General features: G+C 51.5%; 1 protein-coding gene across 1 annotated transcript in view; it reads left to right on the forward strand.

Moving 5' to 3' along the window:
* Positions 1 to 20,888, forward strand: part of LOC142142553 (adhesion G-protein coupled receptor F1-like) — a 38,602-nt gene that overhangs the window by 15,861 nt on the left and 1,853 nt on the right. The window contains exon 5 of the mRNA XM_075200432.1: positions 15,409 to 15,462. Within this exon, the coding sequence (XP_075056533.1) occupies positions 15,409 to 15,462 (54 nt within the window). The remainder of the gene's footprint in view (positions 1 to 15,408; positions 15,463 to 20,888) is intronic.

A 20,888-nucleotide genomic window follows, 5' to 3' on the forward strand; every position in this document is an offset into this window, starting at 1 on the left:
CGTTATCACTGACCGGTGACTGGAGGTTATCACTAAACGGTGACTGGACGTTATCACTGACCGGTGACTGGAGGTTATCACTGACCGGTGACTGGAGGTTATCACTGACTGGTGACTGGAGGTTATCACTGACCGGTGACTGGAGGTTATCACTGACCGGTGACTGGTGGTTATCACTGACCGGTGACTGGAGGTTATCACTGACCGGTGACTGGAGGTTATCACTGAGTGGTGACTGGACGTTATCACTGACTGGTGACTGGAGGTTATCACTGACTGGTGACTGGACGTTATCACTGACCGGTGACTGGAGGTTATCACTGACCGGTGACTGGAGGTTATCACTGACTGGTGACTGGAGGTTATCACTGACTGGTGACTGGAGGTTATCACTGACCGGTGACTGGACGTTATCACTGACTGGTGACTGGAGGTTATCACTGACCGGTGACTGGACGTTATCACTGACTGGTGACTGGAGGTTATCACTGGTGACTGGAGGTTATCACTGACTGGTGACTGGAGGTTATCACTGAGTGGTGATTGGACGTTATCACTGACCGGTGACTGGAGGTTATCACTGACCGGTGACTGGACGTTATCACTGACCGGTGACTGGACGCTATCACTGACCGGTGACTGGAGGTTATCACTGACTGGTGACTGGAGGTTATCACTGACCGGTGACTGGTGGTTATCACTGACTGGTGACTGGACGTTATCACTGACTGGTGACTGGAGGTTATCACTGACCGGTGACTGGACGTTATCACTGACTGGTGACTGGAGGTTATCACTGACCGGTGACTGGAGGTTATCACTGACTGGTGACTGGAGGTTATCACTGAGTGGTGACTGGACGTTATCACTGACTGGTGACTGGAGGTTATCACTGACTGGTGACTGGACGTTATCACTGACCGGTGACTGGAGGTTATCACTAAACGGTGACTGGACGTTATCACTGACCGGTGACTGGAGGTTATCACTGACCGGTGACTGGAGGTTATCACTGACTGGTGACTGGAGGTTATCACTGACCGGTGACTGGAGGTTATCACTGACTGGTGACTGGAGGTTATCACTGAGTGGTGACTGGAGGTTATCACTGACCGGAGACTGGACGCTATCACTGACGGATGACTGGACGCTATCATTGACGGATGACTGGAGGTTATCACTGACTGGTGACTGGACGTTATCACTGACCGGTGACTGGACGTTATCACTGACCGGTGACTGGAGGTTATCACTGACCGGTGACTGGAGGTTATCACTGACCGGTGACTGGAGGTTATCACTGACTGGTGACTGGAGGTTATCACTGGTGACTGGACGTTATCACTGACTGGTGACTGAAGGTTATCACTGACCAGTGACTGGAGGTTATCACTGACCAGTGACTGGAGGTTATCACTAAACGGTGACTGGACGTTATCACTGACCGGTGACTGGAGGTTATCACTGACCGGTGACTGGAGGTTATCACTAACTGGTGACTGGAGGTTATCACTGACCGGTGACTGGACGCTATCACTGACTGGTGACTGGACGTTATCACTGACCGGTGACTGGAAGTTATCACTGACCGGTGACTGGACGCTATCACTGATGGATGACTGGAGGTTATCACTGACTGGTGACTGGAGGTTATCACTGACCAGTGACTGGACGTTATCACTGACCGGTGACTGGAGGTTATCACTGACCGGAGACTGGAAGTTATCACTGACCGGTGACTGGACGCTATCACTGACGGATGACTGGAGGTTATCACTGACTGGTGACTGGACGTTATCACTGACCAGTGAGTGGACGTTATCACTGACCGGTGACTGGAGGTTATCACTGACCGGTGACTGGAGGTTATCACTGACCGGTGACTGGAGGTTATCACTGACTGGTGACTGGAGGTTATCACTGGTGACTGGACGTTATCACTGACTGGTGACTGGAGGTTATCACTGACCAGTGACTGGACGTTATCACTGACCGGTGACTGGAGGTTATCACTGACTGGTGACTGGAGGTTATCACTGACTGGTGACTGGAGGTTATCACGGACTGGTGACTGGAGGTTATCACTGACCGATGACTGGACGTTATCACTGACCGGTGACTGGACGTTATCACTGACTGGTGACTGGAGGTTATCACTGACCGGTGACTGGAGGTTATCACTGACCGGTGACTGGACGCTATCACTGACCGGTGACTGGAGGTTATCACTAACTGGTGACTGGAGGTTATCACTGACCGGTGACTGGACGCTATCACTGACTGGTGACTGGAGGTTATCACTGACCGGTGACTGGACGTTATCACTGACCGGTGACTGGAGGTTATCACTGACTGGTGACTGGAGGTTATCACTGACCGGTGACTGGAGGTTATCACTGACTGGTGACTGGAGGTTATCACTGACCGGTGACTGGACGCTATCACTGACTGGTGACTGGACGCTATCACTGACGGATGACTGGAGGTTATCACTGACCAGTGACTGGACGTTATCACTGACCGGTGACTGGAGGTTATCACTGACTGGTGACTGGAGGTTATCACTGACCGGTGACTGGAGGTTATCACTGGTGACTGGACGTTATCACTGACCGGTGACTGGAGGTTATCACTGACTGGTGACTGGAGGTTATCACTGACCGATGACTGGAGGTTATCACTGACCGGTGACTGGAGGTTATCACTGACCGATGACTGGAGGTTATCACTGACCGGTGACTGGAGTTTATCACTGACTGGTGACTGGAGGTTATCACTGACCGCTGACTGGACGCTATCACTGACTGGTGACTGGAGGTTATCACTGACCGGTGACTGGAGGTTATCACTGGTGACTGGAAGTTATCACTGACTGGTGACTGGACGCTATCACTGACTGGTGACTGGAGGTTATCACTGACTAGTGACTGGACGTTATCACTGACCGGTGACTGGAGGTTATCACTGACTGGTGACTGGAGGTTATCACTGACCGGTGACTGGAGGTTATCACTGGTGACTGGAAGTTATCACTGACTGGTGACTGGACGCTATCACTGACTGGTGACTGGAGGTTATCACTGACTGGTGACTGGAGGTTATCACTGACCGGTGACTGGACGTTATCACTGACCGGTGACTGGACGTTATCACTGACCGGTGACTGGACGTTATCACTGACCGGTGACTGGACGCTATCACTGACTGGTGACTGGAGGTTATCACTGACCGGTGACTGGAGGTTATCACTGACCGGTGACTGGTGGTTATCACTGACCGGTGACTGGACGCTATCACTGACTGGTGACTGGAGGTTATCACTGACGGATGACTGGACGTTATCACTGACCGGTGACTGGAGGTTATCACTGACGGATGACTGGAGGTTATCACTGACCGGTGACTGGACGTTATCACTGACGGATGACTGGAGGTTATCACTGACTGGTGACTGGAGGTTATCACTGACCGGTGACTGGACGTTATCACTGACCGGTGACTGGAGGTTATCACTGACCGGTGACTGGACGTTATCACTGACCGGTGACTGGACGTTATCACTAACTGGTGACTGGAGGTTATCACTGACCGGTGACTGGACGCTATCACTGACTGGTGACTGGACGCTATCACTGACCGGTGACTGGACGCTATCACTGGTGACTGGAGGTTATCACTAACTGGTGACTGGAGGTTATCACTGACCGGTGACTGGACGCTATCACTGACTGGTGACTGGAGGTTATCACTGACCGGTGACTGGACGTTATCACTGACCTGTGACTGGACGCTATCACTGACTGGTGACTGGAGGTTATCACTGACCGGTGACTGGAGGTTATCACTGACTGGTGACTGGAGGTTATCACTGACCGGTGACTGGAGGTTATCACTGACCGGTGACTGGTGGTTATCACTGACCGGTGACTGGACGCTATCACTGACTGGTGACTGGAGGTTATCACTGACGGATGACTGGACGTTATCACTGACCGGTGACTGGAGGTTATCACTGACGGATGACTGGAGGTTATCACTGACTGGTGACTGGAGGTTATCACTGACCGGTGACTGGACGTTATCACTGACCGGTGACTGGAGGTTATCACTGACCGGTGACTGGACTTTATCACTGAATGGTGACTGGAGGTTATCACTGACCGGTGACTGGAGGTTATCCCTGACTGGTGACTGGAGGTTATCACTGACCGGTGACTGGAGGTTATCACTGGTGACTGGAGGTTATCACTGACTGGTGACTGGAGGTTATCACTGACCGGTGACTGGACGTTATCCCTGACTGGTGACTGGAGGTTATCACTGACCGGTGACTAGACGTTATCACTAACTGGTGACTGGAGGTTATCACTGACCGGTGACTGGACGTTATCCCTGACTGGTGACTGGAGGTTATCACTGACTGGTGACTGGACGTTATCACTAACCGGTGACTGGAGGTTATCGCTGACCGGTGACTGGAGGTTATCACTGACTGGTGACTGGAGGTTATCACTGACCGGTGACTGGATGCTATCACTGACTGGTGACTGGAGGTTATCACTGACCGGTGACTGGAGGTTATCACTGACCGATGACTGGAGGTTATCACTGACCGGTGACTGGAGGTTATCACTAACTGGTGACTGGAGGTTATCACTGACCGGTGACTGGAGGTTATCACTGACTGGTGACTGGAGGTTATCACTGACGGATGAATGGACGTTATCACTGACTGGTGACTGGACGCTATCACTGACCGGTGACTGGAGGTTATCACTGACTGGTGACTGGACGCTATCACTGACTAGTGACTGGAGGTTATCACTGACCGGTGACTGGATGCTATCACTGACTGGTGACTGGAGGTTATCACTGACCGGTGACTGGAGGTTATCACTGACCGGTGACTGGAGGTTATCACTAACTGGTGACTGGAGGTTATCACTGACCGGTGACTGGAGGTTATCACTGACTGTTGACTGGAGGTTATCACTGACGGATGAATGGACGTTATCACTGACTGGTGACTGGACGCTATCACTGATCGGTGACTGGAGGTTATCACTGACCGGTGACTGGACGCTATCACTGACCGGTGACTGGAGGTTATCACTGACTGGTGACTGGAGGTTATCACTGACCGGTGACTGGACGCTATCACTGACCGGTGACTGGAGGTTATCACTGACCGGTGACTGGACGCTATCACTGACCGGTGACTGGACGCTATCACTGACCGGTGACTGGAGGTTATCACTGACCGGTGACTGGAGGTTATCACTGACCGGTGACTGGTGGTTATCACTGACCGGTGACTGGAGGTTATCACTGACTGGTGACTGGAGGTTATCACTGACTGGTGACTGGAGGTTATCACTGACTGGTGACTGGAGGTTATCACTGACTGGTGACTGGAGGTTATCACTGACCGGTGACTGGAGGTTATCACTGACCGGTGACTGGACTTTATCACTGAAGGGTGACTGGAGGTTATCACTGACCGGTGACTGGAGGTTATCCCTGACTGGTGACTGGAGGTTATCACTGACCGGTGACTGGAGGTTATCACTGGTGACTGGCGGTTATCACTGAGTGGTGACTGGAGGTTATCACTGACCGGTGACTGAAGGTTATCACTGACCGGTGACTGGACGATATCACTGACCGGTGACTGGAGGTTATCACTGACCGGTGACTGGTGTTTATCACTGACTGGTGACTGGAGGTTATCACTGAGTGGTGACTGGAGGTTATCACTGACCGGTGACTGGAGGTTATCACTGACCGGTGACTGGAGGTTATCACTGACCGGTGACTGGAGGTTATCACTGACCGGTGACTGGAGGTTATCACTGACCGGTGACTGGTGGTTATCACTGACCGGTGACTGGAGGTTATCACTGACCGGTGACTGGAGGTTATCACTGACTGGTGACTGGAGGTTATCACTGACCGGTGACTGGACGCTATCACTGACTGGTGACTGGAGGTTATCACTGACCGGTGACTGGAGGTTATCACTGAGTGGTGACTGGAGGTTATCACTGACTGGTGACTGGACGCTATCACTGACTGGTGACTGGAGGTTATCACTGACTGGTGACTGGAGGTTATCACTGACTGGTGACTGGAGGTTATCACTGACCGGAGACTGGAGGTTATCACTGACCGGTGACTGGAGGTTATCACTGACCGGTGACTGGACGCTATCACTGACTGGTGACTGGAGGTTATCACTGACCGGAGACTGGAGGTTATCACTGACCGGAGACTGGAGGTTATCACTGACCGGTGACTGGAGGTTATCACTGACTGGTGACTGGAGGTTATCACTGACCGGTGAAAGGAGGTTATCACTGACCGGTGACTGGAGGTTATCACTGACCGGTGACTGGAGGTTATCACTGACCGGTGACTGGTGGTTATCACTGACTGGTGACTGGAGGTTATCACTGAGTGGTGACTGGAGGTTATCACTGACTGGTGACTGGAGGTTATCACTGACCGGTGACTGGAGGTTATCACTGACTGGTGACTGGACGCTATCACTGACTGGTGACTGGACGTTATCACTGACCGGTGACTGGAGGTTATCACTGACTGGTGACTGGACGCTATCACTGACTGGTGACTGGACGTTATCACTGACCGGAGACTGGAGGTTATCACTGACCGGTGACTGGAGGTTATCACTGACCGGTGACTGGACGTTATCACTGACCGGTGACTGGAGGTTATCACTGACCGGTGACTGGTGGTTATCACTGACTGGTGACTGGAGGTTATCACTGAGTGGTGACTGGAGGTTATCACTGACTGGTGACTGGAGGTTATCACTGACCGGTGACTGGAGGTTATCACTGACTGGTGACTGGAGGTTATCACTGACCGGTGACTGGAGGTTATCACTGACTGGTGACTGGACGCTATCACTGACTGGTGACTGGAGGTTATCACTGACTGGTGACTGGAGGTTATCACTGACCGGTGACTGGAGGTTATCACTGACTGGTGACTGGAGGTTATCACTGACTGGTGACTGGACGTTATCACTGACCGGTGACTGGAGGTTATCACTGACCGGTGACTGGAGGTTATCACTGAGTGGTGACTGGAGGTTATCACTGACTGGTGACTGGAGGTTATCACTGACCGGTGACTGGAGGTTATCACTGACCGGTGACTGGAGGTTATCACTGACCGGTGACTGGACGCTATCACTGACTGGTGACTGGACGCTATCACTGACCGGTGACTGGAGGTTATCACTGGTGACTGGAGGTTATCACTAACTGGTGACTGGAGGTTATCACTGACCGGTGACTGGACGCTATCACTGACTGGTGACTGGAGGTTATCACTGACCGGTGACTGGACGTTATCACTGACCTGTGACTGGAGGTTATCACTGACCGGTGACTGGATGTTATCACTGACCGGTGACTGGACGTTATCACTGACCGGTGACTGGACTTTATCACTGAATGGTGACTGGAGGTTATCACTGACCGGTGACTGGAGGTTATCCCTGACTGGTGACTGGAGGTTATCACTGACCGGTGACTGGAGGTTATCACTGGTGACTGGAGGTTATCACTGACTGGTGACTGGAGGTTATCACTGACCGGTGACTGGACGTTATCCCTGACTGGTGACTGGAGGTTATCACTGACCGGTGACTAGACGTTATCACTAACTGGTGACTGGAGGTTATCACTGACCGGTGACTGGACGTTATCCCTGACTGGTGACTGGAGGTTATCACTGACTGGTGACTGGACGTTATCACTAACCGGTGACTGGAGGTTATCGCTGACCGGTGACTGGAGGTTATCACTGACTGGTGACTGGAGGTTATCACTGACCGGTGACTGGATGCTATCACTGACTGGTGACTGGAGGTTATCACTGACCGGTGACTGGAGGTTATCACTGACCGATGACTGGAGGTTATCACTGACCGGTGACTGGAGGTTATCACTAACTGGTGACTGGAGGTTATCACTGACCGGTGACTGGAGGTTATCACTGACTGGTGACTGGAGGTTATCACTGACGGATGAATGGACGTTATCACTGACTGGTGACTGGACGCTATCACTGACCGGTGACTGGAGGTTATCACTGACTGGTGACTGGACGCTATCACTGACTAGTGACTGGAGGTTATCACTGACCGGTGACTGGATGCTATCACTGACTGGTGACTGGAGGTTATCACTGACCGGTGACTGGAGGTTATCACTGACCGGTGACTGGAGGTTATCACTAACTGGTGACTGGAGGTTATCACTGACCGGTGACTGGAGGTTATCACTGACTGTTGACTGGAGGTTATCACTGACGGATGAATGGACGTTATCACTGACTGGTGACTGGACGCTATCACTGACCGGTGACTGGAGGTTATCACTGACTGGTGACTGGACGCTATCACTGACCGGTGACTGGAGGTTATCACTGACTGGTGACTGGAGGTTATCACTGACCGGTGACTGGACGCTATCACTGACCGGTGACTGGAGGTTATCACTGACCGGTGACTGGACGCTATCACTGACCGGTGACTGGACGCTATCACTGACCGGTGACTGGAGGTTATCACTGACCGGTGACTGGAGGTTATCACTGACCGGTGACTGGTGGTTATCACTGACCGGTGACTGGAGGTTATCACTGACTGGTGACTGGAGGTTATCACTGACTGGTGACTGGAGGTTATCACTGACCGGTGACTGGACGCTATCACTGACCGGTGACTGGAGGTTATCACTGACCGGTGACTGGAGGTTATCACTGAGTGGTGACTGGAGGTTATCACTGACCGGTGACTGGACGTTATCACTGACTGGTGACTGGAGGTTATCACTGACCGGTGACTGGAGGTTATCACTGACCGGTGACTGGACGTTATCACTGACCGGTGACTGGAGGTTATCACTGACCGGTGACTGGTGGTTATCACTGACCGGTGACTGGAGGTTATCACTGACTGGTGACTGGAGGTTATCACTGACTGGTGACTGGAGGTTATCACTGACCGGTGACTGGACGCTATCACTGACTGGTGACTGGAGGTTATCACTGACCGGTGACTGGAGGTTATCACTGAGTGGTGACTGGAGGTTATCACTGACTGGTGACTGGACGCTATCACTGACTGGTGACTGGAGGTTATCACTGACTGGTGACTGGAGGTTATCACTGACTGGTGACTGGAGGTTATCACTGACCGGAGACTGGAGGTTATCACTGACCGGTGACTGGAGGTTATCACTGACCGGTGACTGGACGTTATCACTGACCGGTGACTGGAGGTTATCACTGACCGGTGACTGGTGGTTATCACTGACTGGTGACTGGAGGTTATCACTGAGTGGTGACTGGAGGTTATCACTGACCGGTGACTGGAGGTTATCACTGACCGGTGACTGGAGGTTATCACTGACCGGTGACTGGAGGTTATCACTGACCGGTGACTGGTGGTTATCACTGACCGGTGACTGGAGGTTATCACTGACTGGTGACTGGAGGTTATCACTGACTGGTGACTGGAGGTTATCACTGACCGGTGACTGGACGCTATCACTGACTGGTGACTGGAGGTTATCACTGACCGGTGACTGGAGGTTATCACTGAGTGGTGACTGGAGGTTATCACTGACTGGTGACTGGACGCTATCACTGACTGGTGACTGGAGGTTATCACTGACTGGTGACTGGAGGTTATCACTGACTGGTGACTGGAGGTTATCACTGACCGGAGACTGGAGGTTATCACTGACCGGTGACTGGACGCTATCACTGACTGGTGACTGGAGGTTATCACTGACCGAAGACTGGAGGTTATCACTGACCGGAGACTGGAGGTTATCACTGACCGGTGACTGGAGGTTATCACTGACTGGTGACTGGAGGTTATCACTGACCGGTGAAAGGAGGTTATCACTGACCGGTGACTGGACGTTATCACTGACCGGTGACTGGAGGTTATCACTGACCGGTGACTGGTGGTTATCACTGACTGGTGACTGGAGGTTATCACTGAGTGGTGACTGGAGGTTATCACTGACTGGTGACTGGAGGTTATCACTGACCGGTGACTGGAGGTTATCACTGACTGGTGACTGGACGCTATCACTGACTGGTGACTGGACGTTATCACTGACCGGTGACTGGAGGTTATCACTGACTGGTGACTGGACGCTATCACTGACTGGTGACTGGACGTTATCACTGACCGGAGACTGGAGGTTATCACTGACCGGTGACTGGAGGTTATCACTGACCGGTGACTGGAGGTTATCACTGACCGGTGACTGGACGTTATCACTGACCGGTGACTGGAGGTTATCACTGACCGGTGACTGGTGGTTATCACTGACTGGTGACTGGAGGTTATCACTGAGTGGTGACTGGAGGTTATCACTGACTGGTGACTGGAGGTTATCACTGACCGGTGACTGGAGGTTATCACTGACTGGTGACTGGACGCTATCACTGACTGGTGACTGGAGGTTATCACTGACTGGTGACTGGAGGTTATCACTGACCGGTGACTGGAGGTTATCACTGACTGGTGACTGGAGGTTATCACTGACTGGTGACTGGACGTTATCACTGACCGGTGACTGGAGGTTATCACTGACCGGTGACTGGAGGTTATCACTGAGTGGTGACTGGAGGTTATCACTGACTGGTGACTGGAGGTTATCACTGACCGGTGACTGGAGGTTATCACTGACCGGTGACTGGAGGTTATCACTGACCGGTGACTGGAGGTTATCACTGACCGGTGACTGGAGGTTATCACTGACCGGTGACTGGACGCTATCACTGACTGGTGACTGGAGGTTATCACTGACCGGTGACTGGAGGTTATCACTGACCGGTGACTGGACGTTATCACTGACCGGTGACTGGAGGTTATCACTGACCGGTGACTGGAGGTTATCACTGACCGGTGACTGGACGCTATCACTGACCGGTGACTGGAGGTTATCACTGACTGGTGACTGGAGGTTATCACTGACCGGTGACTGGAGGTTATCACTGACCGGTGACTGGACGTTATCACTGACCGGTGACTGGAGGTTATCACTGACCGGTGACTGGTGGTTATCACTGACTGGTGACTGGAGGTTATCACTGAGTGGTGACTGGAGGTTATCACTGACTGGTGACTGGAGGTTATCACTGACTGGTGACTGGACGCTATCACTGACTGGTGACTGGAGGTTATTACTGACTGGTGACTGGAGGTTATCACTGACCGGTGACTGGAGGTTATCACTGACTGGTGACTGGAGGTTATCACTGACTGGTGACTGGACGTTATCACTGACCGGTGACTGGAGGTTATCACTGACCGGTGACTGGAGGTTATCACTGACTGGTGACTGGAGGTTATCACTGAGTGGTGACTGGAGGTTATCACTGACTGGTGACTGGAGGTTATCACTGACCGGTGACTGGAGGTTATCACTGACTGGTGACTGGACGCTATCACTGACTGGTGACTGGACGTTATCACTGACCGGTGACTGGAGGTTATCACTGACTGGTGACTGGACGCTATCACTGACTGGTGACTGGACGTTATCACTGACCGGAGACTGGAGGTTATCACTGACCGGTGACTGGAGGTTATCACTGACCGGTGACTGGAGGTTATCACTGACCGGTGACTGGACGTTATCACTGACCGGTGACTGGAGGTTATCACTGACCGGTGACTGGTGGTTATCACTGACTGGTGACTGGAGGTTATCACTGAGTGGTGACTGGAGGTTATCACTGACTGGTGACTGGAGGTTATCACTGACCGGTGACTGGAGGTTATCACTGACTGGTGACTGGACGCTATCACTGACTGGTGACTGGAGGTTATCACTGACTGGTGACTGGAGGTTATCACTGACCGGTGACTGGAGGTTATCACTGACTAGTGACTGGAGGTTATCACTGACTGGTGACTGGACGTTATCACTGACCGGTGACTGGAGGTTATCACTGACCGGTGACTGGAGGTTATCACTGAGTGGTGACTGGAGGTTATCACTGACTGGTGACTGGAGGTTATCACTGACCGGTGACTGGAGGTTATCACTGACCGGTGACTGGAGGTTATCACTGACCGGTGACTGGAGGTTATCACTGACCGGTGACTGGAGGTTATCACTGACCGGTGACTGGACGCTATCACTGACTGGTGACTGGAGGTTATCACTGACTGGTGACTGGAGGTTATCACTGACTGGTGACTGGAGGTTATCACTGACCGGTGACTGGAGGTTATCACTGACTGGTGACTGGAGGTTATCACTGACTGGTGACTGGAGGTTATCACTGACTGGTGACTGGAGGTTATCACTGACTGGTGACTGGACGCTATCACTGACTGGTGACTGGAGGTTATCACTGACTGGTGACTGGTGGTTATCACTGACTGGTGACTGGACGTTATCACTGACTGGTGACTGGAGGTTATCACTGACCGGTGACTGGAGGTTATCACTGACTGGTGACTGGTGGTTATCACTGACTGGTGACTGGTGGTTATCACTGACCGGTGACTGGAGGTTATCACTGACTGGTGACTGGTGGTTATCACTGACTGGTGACTGGACGTTATCACTGACCGGTGACTGGAGGTTATCACTGACCGGTGACTGGACGCTATCACTGACTGGTGACTGGAGGTTATCACTGACTGGTGACTGGAGGTTATCACTGACTGGTGACTGGAGGTTATCACTGACCGGTGACTGGAGGTTATCACTGACTGGTGACTGGAGGTTATCACTGAGTGGTGACTGGACGTTATCACTGACTGGTGACTGGAGGTTATCACTGACTGGTGACTGGACGTTATCACTGACCGGTGACTGGAGGTTATCACTAAACGGTGACTGGACGTTATCACTGACCGGTGACTGGAGGTTATCACTGACCGGTGACTGGAGGTTATCACTGACCAGTGACTGGACGTTATCACTGACTGGTGACTGGAGGTTATCACTGACTGGTGACTGGAGGTTATCACTGACTGGTGACTGGACGCTATCACTGACTGGTGACTGGAGGTTATCACTGACTGGTGACTGGTGGTTATCACTGACTGGTGACTGGACGTTATCACTGACTGGTGACTGGAGGTTATCACTGACCGGTGACTGGAGGTTATCACTGACTGGTGACTGGAGGTTATCACTGACTGGTGACTGGACGTTATCACTGACTGGTGACTGGAGGTTATCACTGACCGGTGACTGGACGTTATCACTGACTGGTGACTGGAGGTTATCACTGACTGGTGACTGGAGGTTATCACTGACTGGTGACTGGTGGTTATCACTGACTGGTGACTGGACGTTATCACTGACTGGTGACTGGAGGTTATCACTGACTGGTGACTGGAGGTTATCACTGACCGGTGACTGGACGTTATCACTGACTGGTGACTGGAGGTTATCACTGACTGGTGACTGGACGTTATCACTGACTGGTGACTGGAGGTTATCACTGACTGGTGACTGGACGCTATCACTGACTGGTGACTGGAGGTTATCACTGACCGGTGACTGGAGGTTATCACTGACCGGTGACTGGAGGTTATCACTGACCGGTGACTGGAGGTTATCACTGACTGGTGACTGGAGGTTATCACTGACTGGTGACTGGACGTTATCACTGACCGGTGACTAGAGGTTATCACTGACAGGTGACTGGAGGTTATCACTGACCGGTGACTGGAGGTTATCACTGACTGGTGACTGGACGCTATCACTGACCGGTGACTGGACGTTATCACTGACCGGTGACTGGACGTTATCACTGACCGGTGACTGGACGTTATCACTGACCGGTGACTAGAGGTTATCACTGACAGGTGACTGGAGGTTATCACTGACCGGTGACTGGAGGTTATCACTGACTGGTGACTGGACGCTATCACTGACTGGTGACTGGACGTTATCACTGACCGGTGACTGGACGTTATCACTGACTGGTGACTGGAGGTTATCACTGACCGGTGACTGGAAGTTATCACTGACCGGTGACTGGAGGTTATCACTGACTGGTGACTGGAGGTTATCACTGACTGGTGACTGGACGTTATCACTGACCGGTGACTGGAGGTTATCACTGACCGGTGACTGGACGTTATCACTGACCGGTGACTGGAGGTTATCACTGACTGGTGACTGGAGGTTATCACTGACTGGTGACTGGAGGTTATCACTGACTGGTGACTGGACATTATCACTGACTGGTGACTGGACATTATCACTGACCGGTGACTGGAGGTTATCACTGACTGGTGACTGGAGGTTATCACTGACCGGTGACTGGACGTTATCACTGACCGGTGACTGGAGGTTATCACTGACTGGTGACTGGACATTATCACTGACTGGTGACTGGACGCTATCACTGACCGGTGACTGGAGGTTATCACTGACCGGTGACTGGAGGTTATCACTGACCGGTGACTGGACGTTATCACTGACCGGTGACTGGAGGTTATCACTGACCGGTGACTGGAGGTTATCACTGACCGGTGACTGGAGGTTATCACTGACCGGTGACTGGAGGTTATCACTGACCGGTGACTGGAGGTTATCACTGACTGGTGACTGGAGGTTATCACTGACTGTTGACTGGAGGTTATCACTGACTGGTGACTGGACGTTATCACTGACTGGTGATTGGACATTATCACTGACCGGTGACTGGAGGTTATCACTGACCGGTGACTGGAGGTTATCACTGACCGGTGACTGGAGGTTATCACTGACCGGTGACTGGACGTTATCACTGACCGGTGACTGGAGGTTATCACTGACCGGTGACTGGATGTTATCACTGACCGGTGACTGGATGTTATCACTGACCGGTGACTGGACGTTATCACTGACCGGTGACTGGACGCTATCACTGACCGGTGACTGGAGGTTATCACTGACTGGTGACTGGAGGTTATCACTGACTGGTGACTGGACGTTATCAGTCACTGGTGACTGGACGTTAATGAAAGTTATCGTTATACTGATTAATTTTTTCTTCTGTGTGATTGGATAACGGAAGCTATTCTGTTTTTTTTCAGAGCAATATATAAACAAGTACATCAAATTTAAAAACAAAAGAATCAGTGAGACCTGAGTACAGAAATATGGCAGCGTACCATCTAAATGATGATCTAACCAAACTGTTTTGTTGTTTTTAATCTAAGATAGGGCTGAGCTGACTTCCCAGCAGTGTTTTATATAAATGTACTAATACTAAAAATTTATTGAAAATATTTTCCTCTATTTGTCTTCTCTAGTAGAGTAATAGTTGAGGAATTGGGGAGGGTCACAGATTATTACAGATTATTACAGATTATTACTGTACTGTGTGTTCCAGGTGATGGATCTGGTGAAGAAGCGACTGTCAAAGGCTCCTGTGTTCAGCAGCACGGTAAGGAGATATTATAAAGGAGATATTATAAAGGAGATATTATTAAGGAGATATTATTAAGGAGATATTATAAAGGAGATATTATTAAGGAGATAATATAAAGGGGTTATTATAAGGGAGATATTATAAAGGAGATATTATAAAGGAGATATTATTAAGGAGATATTATTAAGGAGATAATATAAAGGAGATATTATAAAGGAGATATTATTAAGGAGATATTATTAAGGAGATATTATTAAGGAGATAATATAAAGGAGATATTATTAAGGAGATATTATAAAGGAGATATTATAAAGGAGATATTATAAAGGAGATATTATAAAGGAGATATTATAAAGGAGATATTATAAAGGAGATATTATTAAGGAGATATTATAAAGGAGATATTATTAAGGAGATAATATAAAGGAGATATTATTAAGGAGATATTATTAAGGAGATATTATAAAGGAGATATTATTAAGGAGATATTATAAAGGAGATATTATAAAGGAGATATTATAAAGGAGATATTATTAAGGAGAAATTATTAAGGAGATAATATAAAGGAGATATTATAAAGGAGATATTATAAAGGAGATATTATAAATGAGATATTATTAAGGAGATATTATTAAGGAGATAATATCTCTTCCGCTCTCTCCTATGGGGGCCTCTCTTTCACCCACTCCACCAGACCAGACGAGCGTCCAGGTTGGGGAGTGGGCCTCCTCCTATCCCTTAACTGCACTTTTCGGGTCATACCCACTCTACCTTCCCTCTCCTTCTCCTCCTTTGAAGTCCACTCCATTCGGCTCTTCTCCCCCATCCACCTCCGTGTCTCCGTCATCTACCTTCCCCCTGGCCCTACCTCTCTTTTTCTCAACAACTTCGCCGCCTGGCTCCCCCACTATCTTTCCTCTGACCTGCCCTCCATTATACTGGGTGACTTTAACATCCCTGTTGACAACTGTTCTGACCCTGCCTCCATCAAACTTCTCACTCTTTCCTCCTCTCTTGGCCTCACTCAGTGGACCTCCTCCCCCACCCACTGTCTTGGTCACTCCCTCGACCTTGTCTTCTCTCACCTCTGTGATCTCTCTGACTTCTCCAACTCTCCCTTCCCACTCTCCGACCACCGTCTCCTCTCCTTCTCTCTGTCCTCCTCCCCTTCTCCCACCTCGCCTAAAGCCACCCTCACCAGGCGCAACCTTGACGCCATTGACCCCATCTCCTTCTCCGCCTCTCTTGAAACTCTCCTATCACCCCTTCCCTCTCTGGCCTGCCCTGATCAGGCATCCTCTCTCTACAACCAATCCCTCACTACTGCCCTGGACACCGTCGCCCCGGCCTCTTCTATCCGCCATCGTCGCCTTATCCCTAACCCTGGAACTCCAAACTCACCCGCTCCCTCCAAAAGTGCTCTCGCACAGCTGAACGCCTCTGGAGGAAATCTCGTTCCCTGGCTGACTTCCTTCACTTCAAATTCATCCTCTCCTCTTTCTGCTCTGCCCTGTCCCTCGCTAAACAATCCTTCTTCAAGTCGCTCATCTCTTCTCAGTCCTCCAACCCCCGCCACCTCTTTGCCACATTCAACTCCCTCCTCTCCCCCCCCCCCTCCCACTGTCCCGCCTTCCCTCTCGGCGTCTGACTTCGCCTCCTTTTTCTCCTCCAAAATTGAAGCCATCAAACGCAACATCTCCTCCTCCCACCCCTCTCCCCCCACTCCCACCGCTTCACCTCCCGCCATAAACCAGCTGTGGTCCTCCTTCATCCCCACATCAGGTGAAGAAGTTCGCTTCCTTATTCTTTCCTCTCCAACCTCTACCTGTCCTCCTGATCCCATCCCCTCCCGCCTTCCTCGCTCTCTCTCTCCTACTGCCTGCTCCTACCTCGCACACCTCTTCAACCTATCACTCTCCTCTGGCGTTGTCCCATCCTCATTCAAACACGCTCTTATCTCCCCTATCCTTAAGAAACCCAATCTCGACCCCACCTCTCTTGCTAACTACCGCCCTATCTCTCTTCTCCCATATGCCTCCAAATTACTTGAGCGGATTGTCTGCAGCCGCCTCACCAGACACCTCTCTGACAACTCCCTCCTTGACCCTCTCCAATCCGGCTACCGCCCCCTCCACTCCACTGAAACAGCCCTGGCTAAAGTTACCGATGATCTCCCATCAGCCAAATCCAAGGGTCACTACTCCATACTCATCCTCCTTGACCTCTCCGTGGCCTTCGACACCGTGGACCACCCCCTCCTACTGCAAACTCTTCTCTCACTCGGCCTCTCTGGCTCTGCCCATGTCTGGTTCACCTCATACCTTGCTAATCGCTCCTTCTCTGTATCCACATCTGGTTCTTCCTCCACCCCCTCCCCTCTCCCTGTTGGAGTCCCTCAGGGCTCTGTTCTTGGCCCTTTACTCTTTTTGCTCTATACTTCCTCCCTTGGGGCTCTCATCTCCTCTTTCGGTCTTCAGTGTCACCTATATGCTGATGATATTCAACTCTACATCTCTTCTCCTGATCTTTCCTCCTCCCTCCTCTCTCGTGTAACTGGCTGCCTCTCAGCCATCTCATCCTGGATGTCCTCTCGCTTTCTTAAAATTAACATCTCCAAAACCGAACTCATTGTCTTTCCCCCACCCAGGCTCCCTTCCCACCATGACTTCTCTATCGTTGTTAACAACTCCACTATCTCCTCTGTCACCCAACTCCGCTGCCTAGGTGTCACTCTCGACTCCTCTCTCTCTTTTGCCCCCCACATTCAATCCCTTGCCCAAGCCTGTCGCTTCCAACTCCGTAACATTGCCCGCATCTGTCCCTTCCTCTCTCAAGATGCCACCAAAACTATCATCCATGCTCTCATCATCTCCCGTCTCGACTACTGCAACCTCCTCCTTACTGGCCTCCCCTGCTCCCGCCTTGCCCCCCTCCGCTCTATACTCAATGCGGCTGCGAGACTCATCTTCCTCTCACGCCGCTCCTCCTCTGCCTCCCCTCTCTGTCTTTCCTTACACTGGCTCCCCTTCCCCTACAGAATCCTTTTCAAACTCCTCACCACCACTTACAATGCTCTCTCTCAGTCTACTGCCCCTTACATCTCTAACCTCCTCTCCATTCACACTCCCGCCCGCTCCCTGCGCTCAGCCAATGATCGCCGCCTCTCCTCCACTCTGATCACCTCTTCCCACTCTAGAATCCAAGACTTCTCCCGTGCTGCCCCCCTTCACTGGAACGACCTTCCTCGCTCCATTTGTCTCTCACCCAATCTGTGCTCCTTCAAGCGGGCTCTTAAAACTCACCTGTTCCTTAAGGCCTACCAACCATCCACTTAACCTCTCACCTCTTCTGGTTCTCCCCTGCCCCCTTTCTTTCTCCCCGTTGCGTCACTGGCTCCCTTATGTACCTGATTCTGTTTACCCTCCCTTAGGATGTAAGCTCGTATGAGCAGGGCCCATCTTCCCTCCTGTCTCCATACCTGTTCCATACCTCTGTCTCTACTGTATCTGCCTGCCTGGAGTTTCTGAAGTTCTGGTACTTTGTGTTTATTGTTCTGTACTGTTTTACCCTGTATAGTCTACTGTTTGTACCATGTACGGCGCTGCGGAAACCTTGTGGCGCCTAACAAATAAACGATAATAATAATAATAATATTATTATTAAGGAGATATTATTATGGAGATATTATGAATCTGTTCCCAGATATATGAGAGCGGAGAGCATTTTTTAAGGGTTACAATGATCATCTGGAAGGAAAAAACAGATTGTGATATTCTGTATAGAATATGGGATTTCTGCCGTAATACACTTCATATTGCAATCATGTATTGATCTGATACTGATGGGATGCATTGGCGTTTGGAACCATGGGGCCGTATGGGTGTCGGGGATGTCACAGAAGGACAGTCCTTGGGTAACACACAGGGCCAATGCTGGAATCTGTAGTGCCTCCCCCGTACAGAGCTGTGTCATGTGCTCGGCTCCCCTATACCCTGGCGCTTGTTCCGATTCCTGATCTGTTCAGAGTGGGGACTTGGAACATAAGGGGACACAACGCCCGCGCTGAAAAATATTATTTTCTTTCCAGTGTCGAGGGGCTGGCGGTGCCCCCTGGTAAGTGAGACGCCCTCCTGCAGCATTTACTGGCCCTGATGACACATTCCATGTAATGCATAGCTCAGACCCTATCCACGCCACCCTAGATCTGCCTTCTTTTTTCTAGGACTCCTTTCCTGTGCTCCTCCCAGTATGCATACCTCAATCCCACTATGTTTACATGCAAATTCAGGGCATACTAAGCCTCTCTCCCAAACCAACCAAAACCGCCCCAAAATGCCCACTTTTTGACAAAGCTCCACCCACTTTAGTGCAAGGACATTAGGGAGGTGTACTGTATGCTATTTCAGTGAAGGGGGTGTACACTGCAGGTGGGCGTACCAGGGAGGAGGAGGCAGGACACTGCAGATGGAGGTACTAGGGAGGAGGAGGGGGTACACTGCAGGTGGAGGTATTGGGGACGAGGAGGGGGACACTGCAGGTGGAGGTACTGGGGATGAGGAGGGAGTACAATGCAGATGGAGGTATTGGGGAGGAGCAGGGAATACACTGCAGGTGGAGGTACTGGGGACGAGGAGGGGGAACACTGCAGGTGGAGGTATTGGGGACGAGGAGGGGGACACTGCAGGTGGAGGTACTGGGGATGAGGAGGGGGGACACTGCAGGTGGAGGTACTGGGGACGAGGAGGGAGTACACTGCAGGTGGAGGTACTGGGGATGAGGAGGGGGGACACTACAGTTGGAGGTACTGGGGAGGAGCAGGGAGTACACTGCAGGTATTGGGGACGAGGAGGGAGTACAATAAAGGTGGAGGTACTGGGGACGAGGAGGGGGACACTGCAGTTGGAGGTACTGAGGTACTAGGGACGAGGAGGGGGGGACACTGCAGGTACTTGGGACGAGGAGGGGGGACACTGCAGGTGGAGGTACTGGGGAGGAGCAGGGAGTACACTGCAGGTGCAGGTACTGGGGACGAGGAGGGAGCACAATGCAGGTAGAGGTACTGGGGAGGAGCAGGGGGTACACTGCAGGTGGAGGTATTGGGGACGAGGAGGGGGACACTGCAGGTGAAAGTACTGGGGACGAGGAGGGGGGACACTGCAGGTGGAGGTATTGGGGACGAGGAGGGGGACACTGCAGGTGGAGGTACTGGGGATGAGGAGGGGGGACACTGCAGGTGGTGGTACTGGGGACGAGGAGGGAGTACACTGCAGGTGGAGGTAATGGGGATGAGGAGGGGGGACACTACAGTTGGAGTTACTGGGGAGGAGCAGGGAGCACACTGCAGGTGCAGGTACTGGGGGACGAGGAGGGAGTACAATGCAGGTGGAGGTACTGGGGACGAGGAGGGGGACACTGCAGGTTGAGGGGCTGGGGAGGAAGGG

The sequence above is a fragment of the Mixophyes fleayi genome, chromosome 3 (genome assembly GCF_038048845.1).
Source record: "Mixophyes fleayi isolate aMixFle1 chromosome 3, aMixFle1.hap1, whole genome shotgun sequence".
Taxonomy (NCBI): domain Eukaryota; kingdom Metazoa; phylum Chordata; class Amphibia; order Anura; family Limnodynastidae; genus Mixophyes; species Mixophyes fleayi.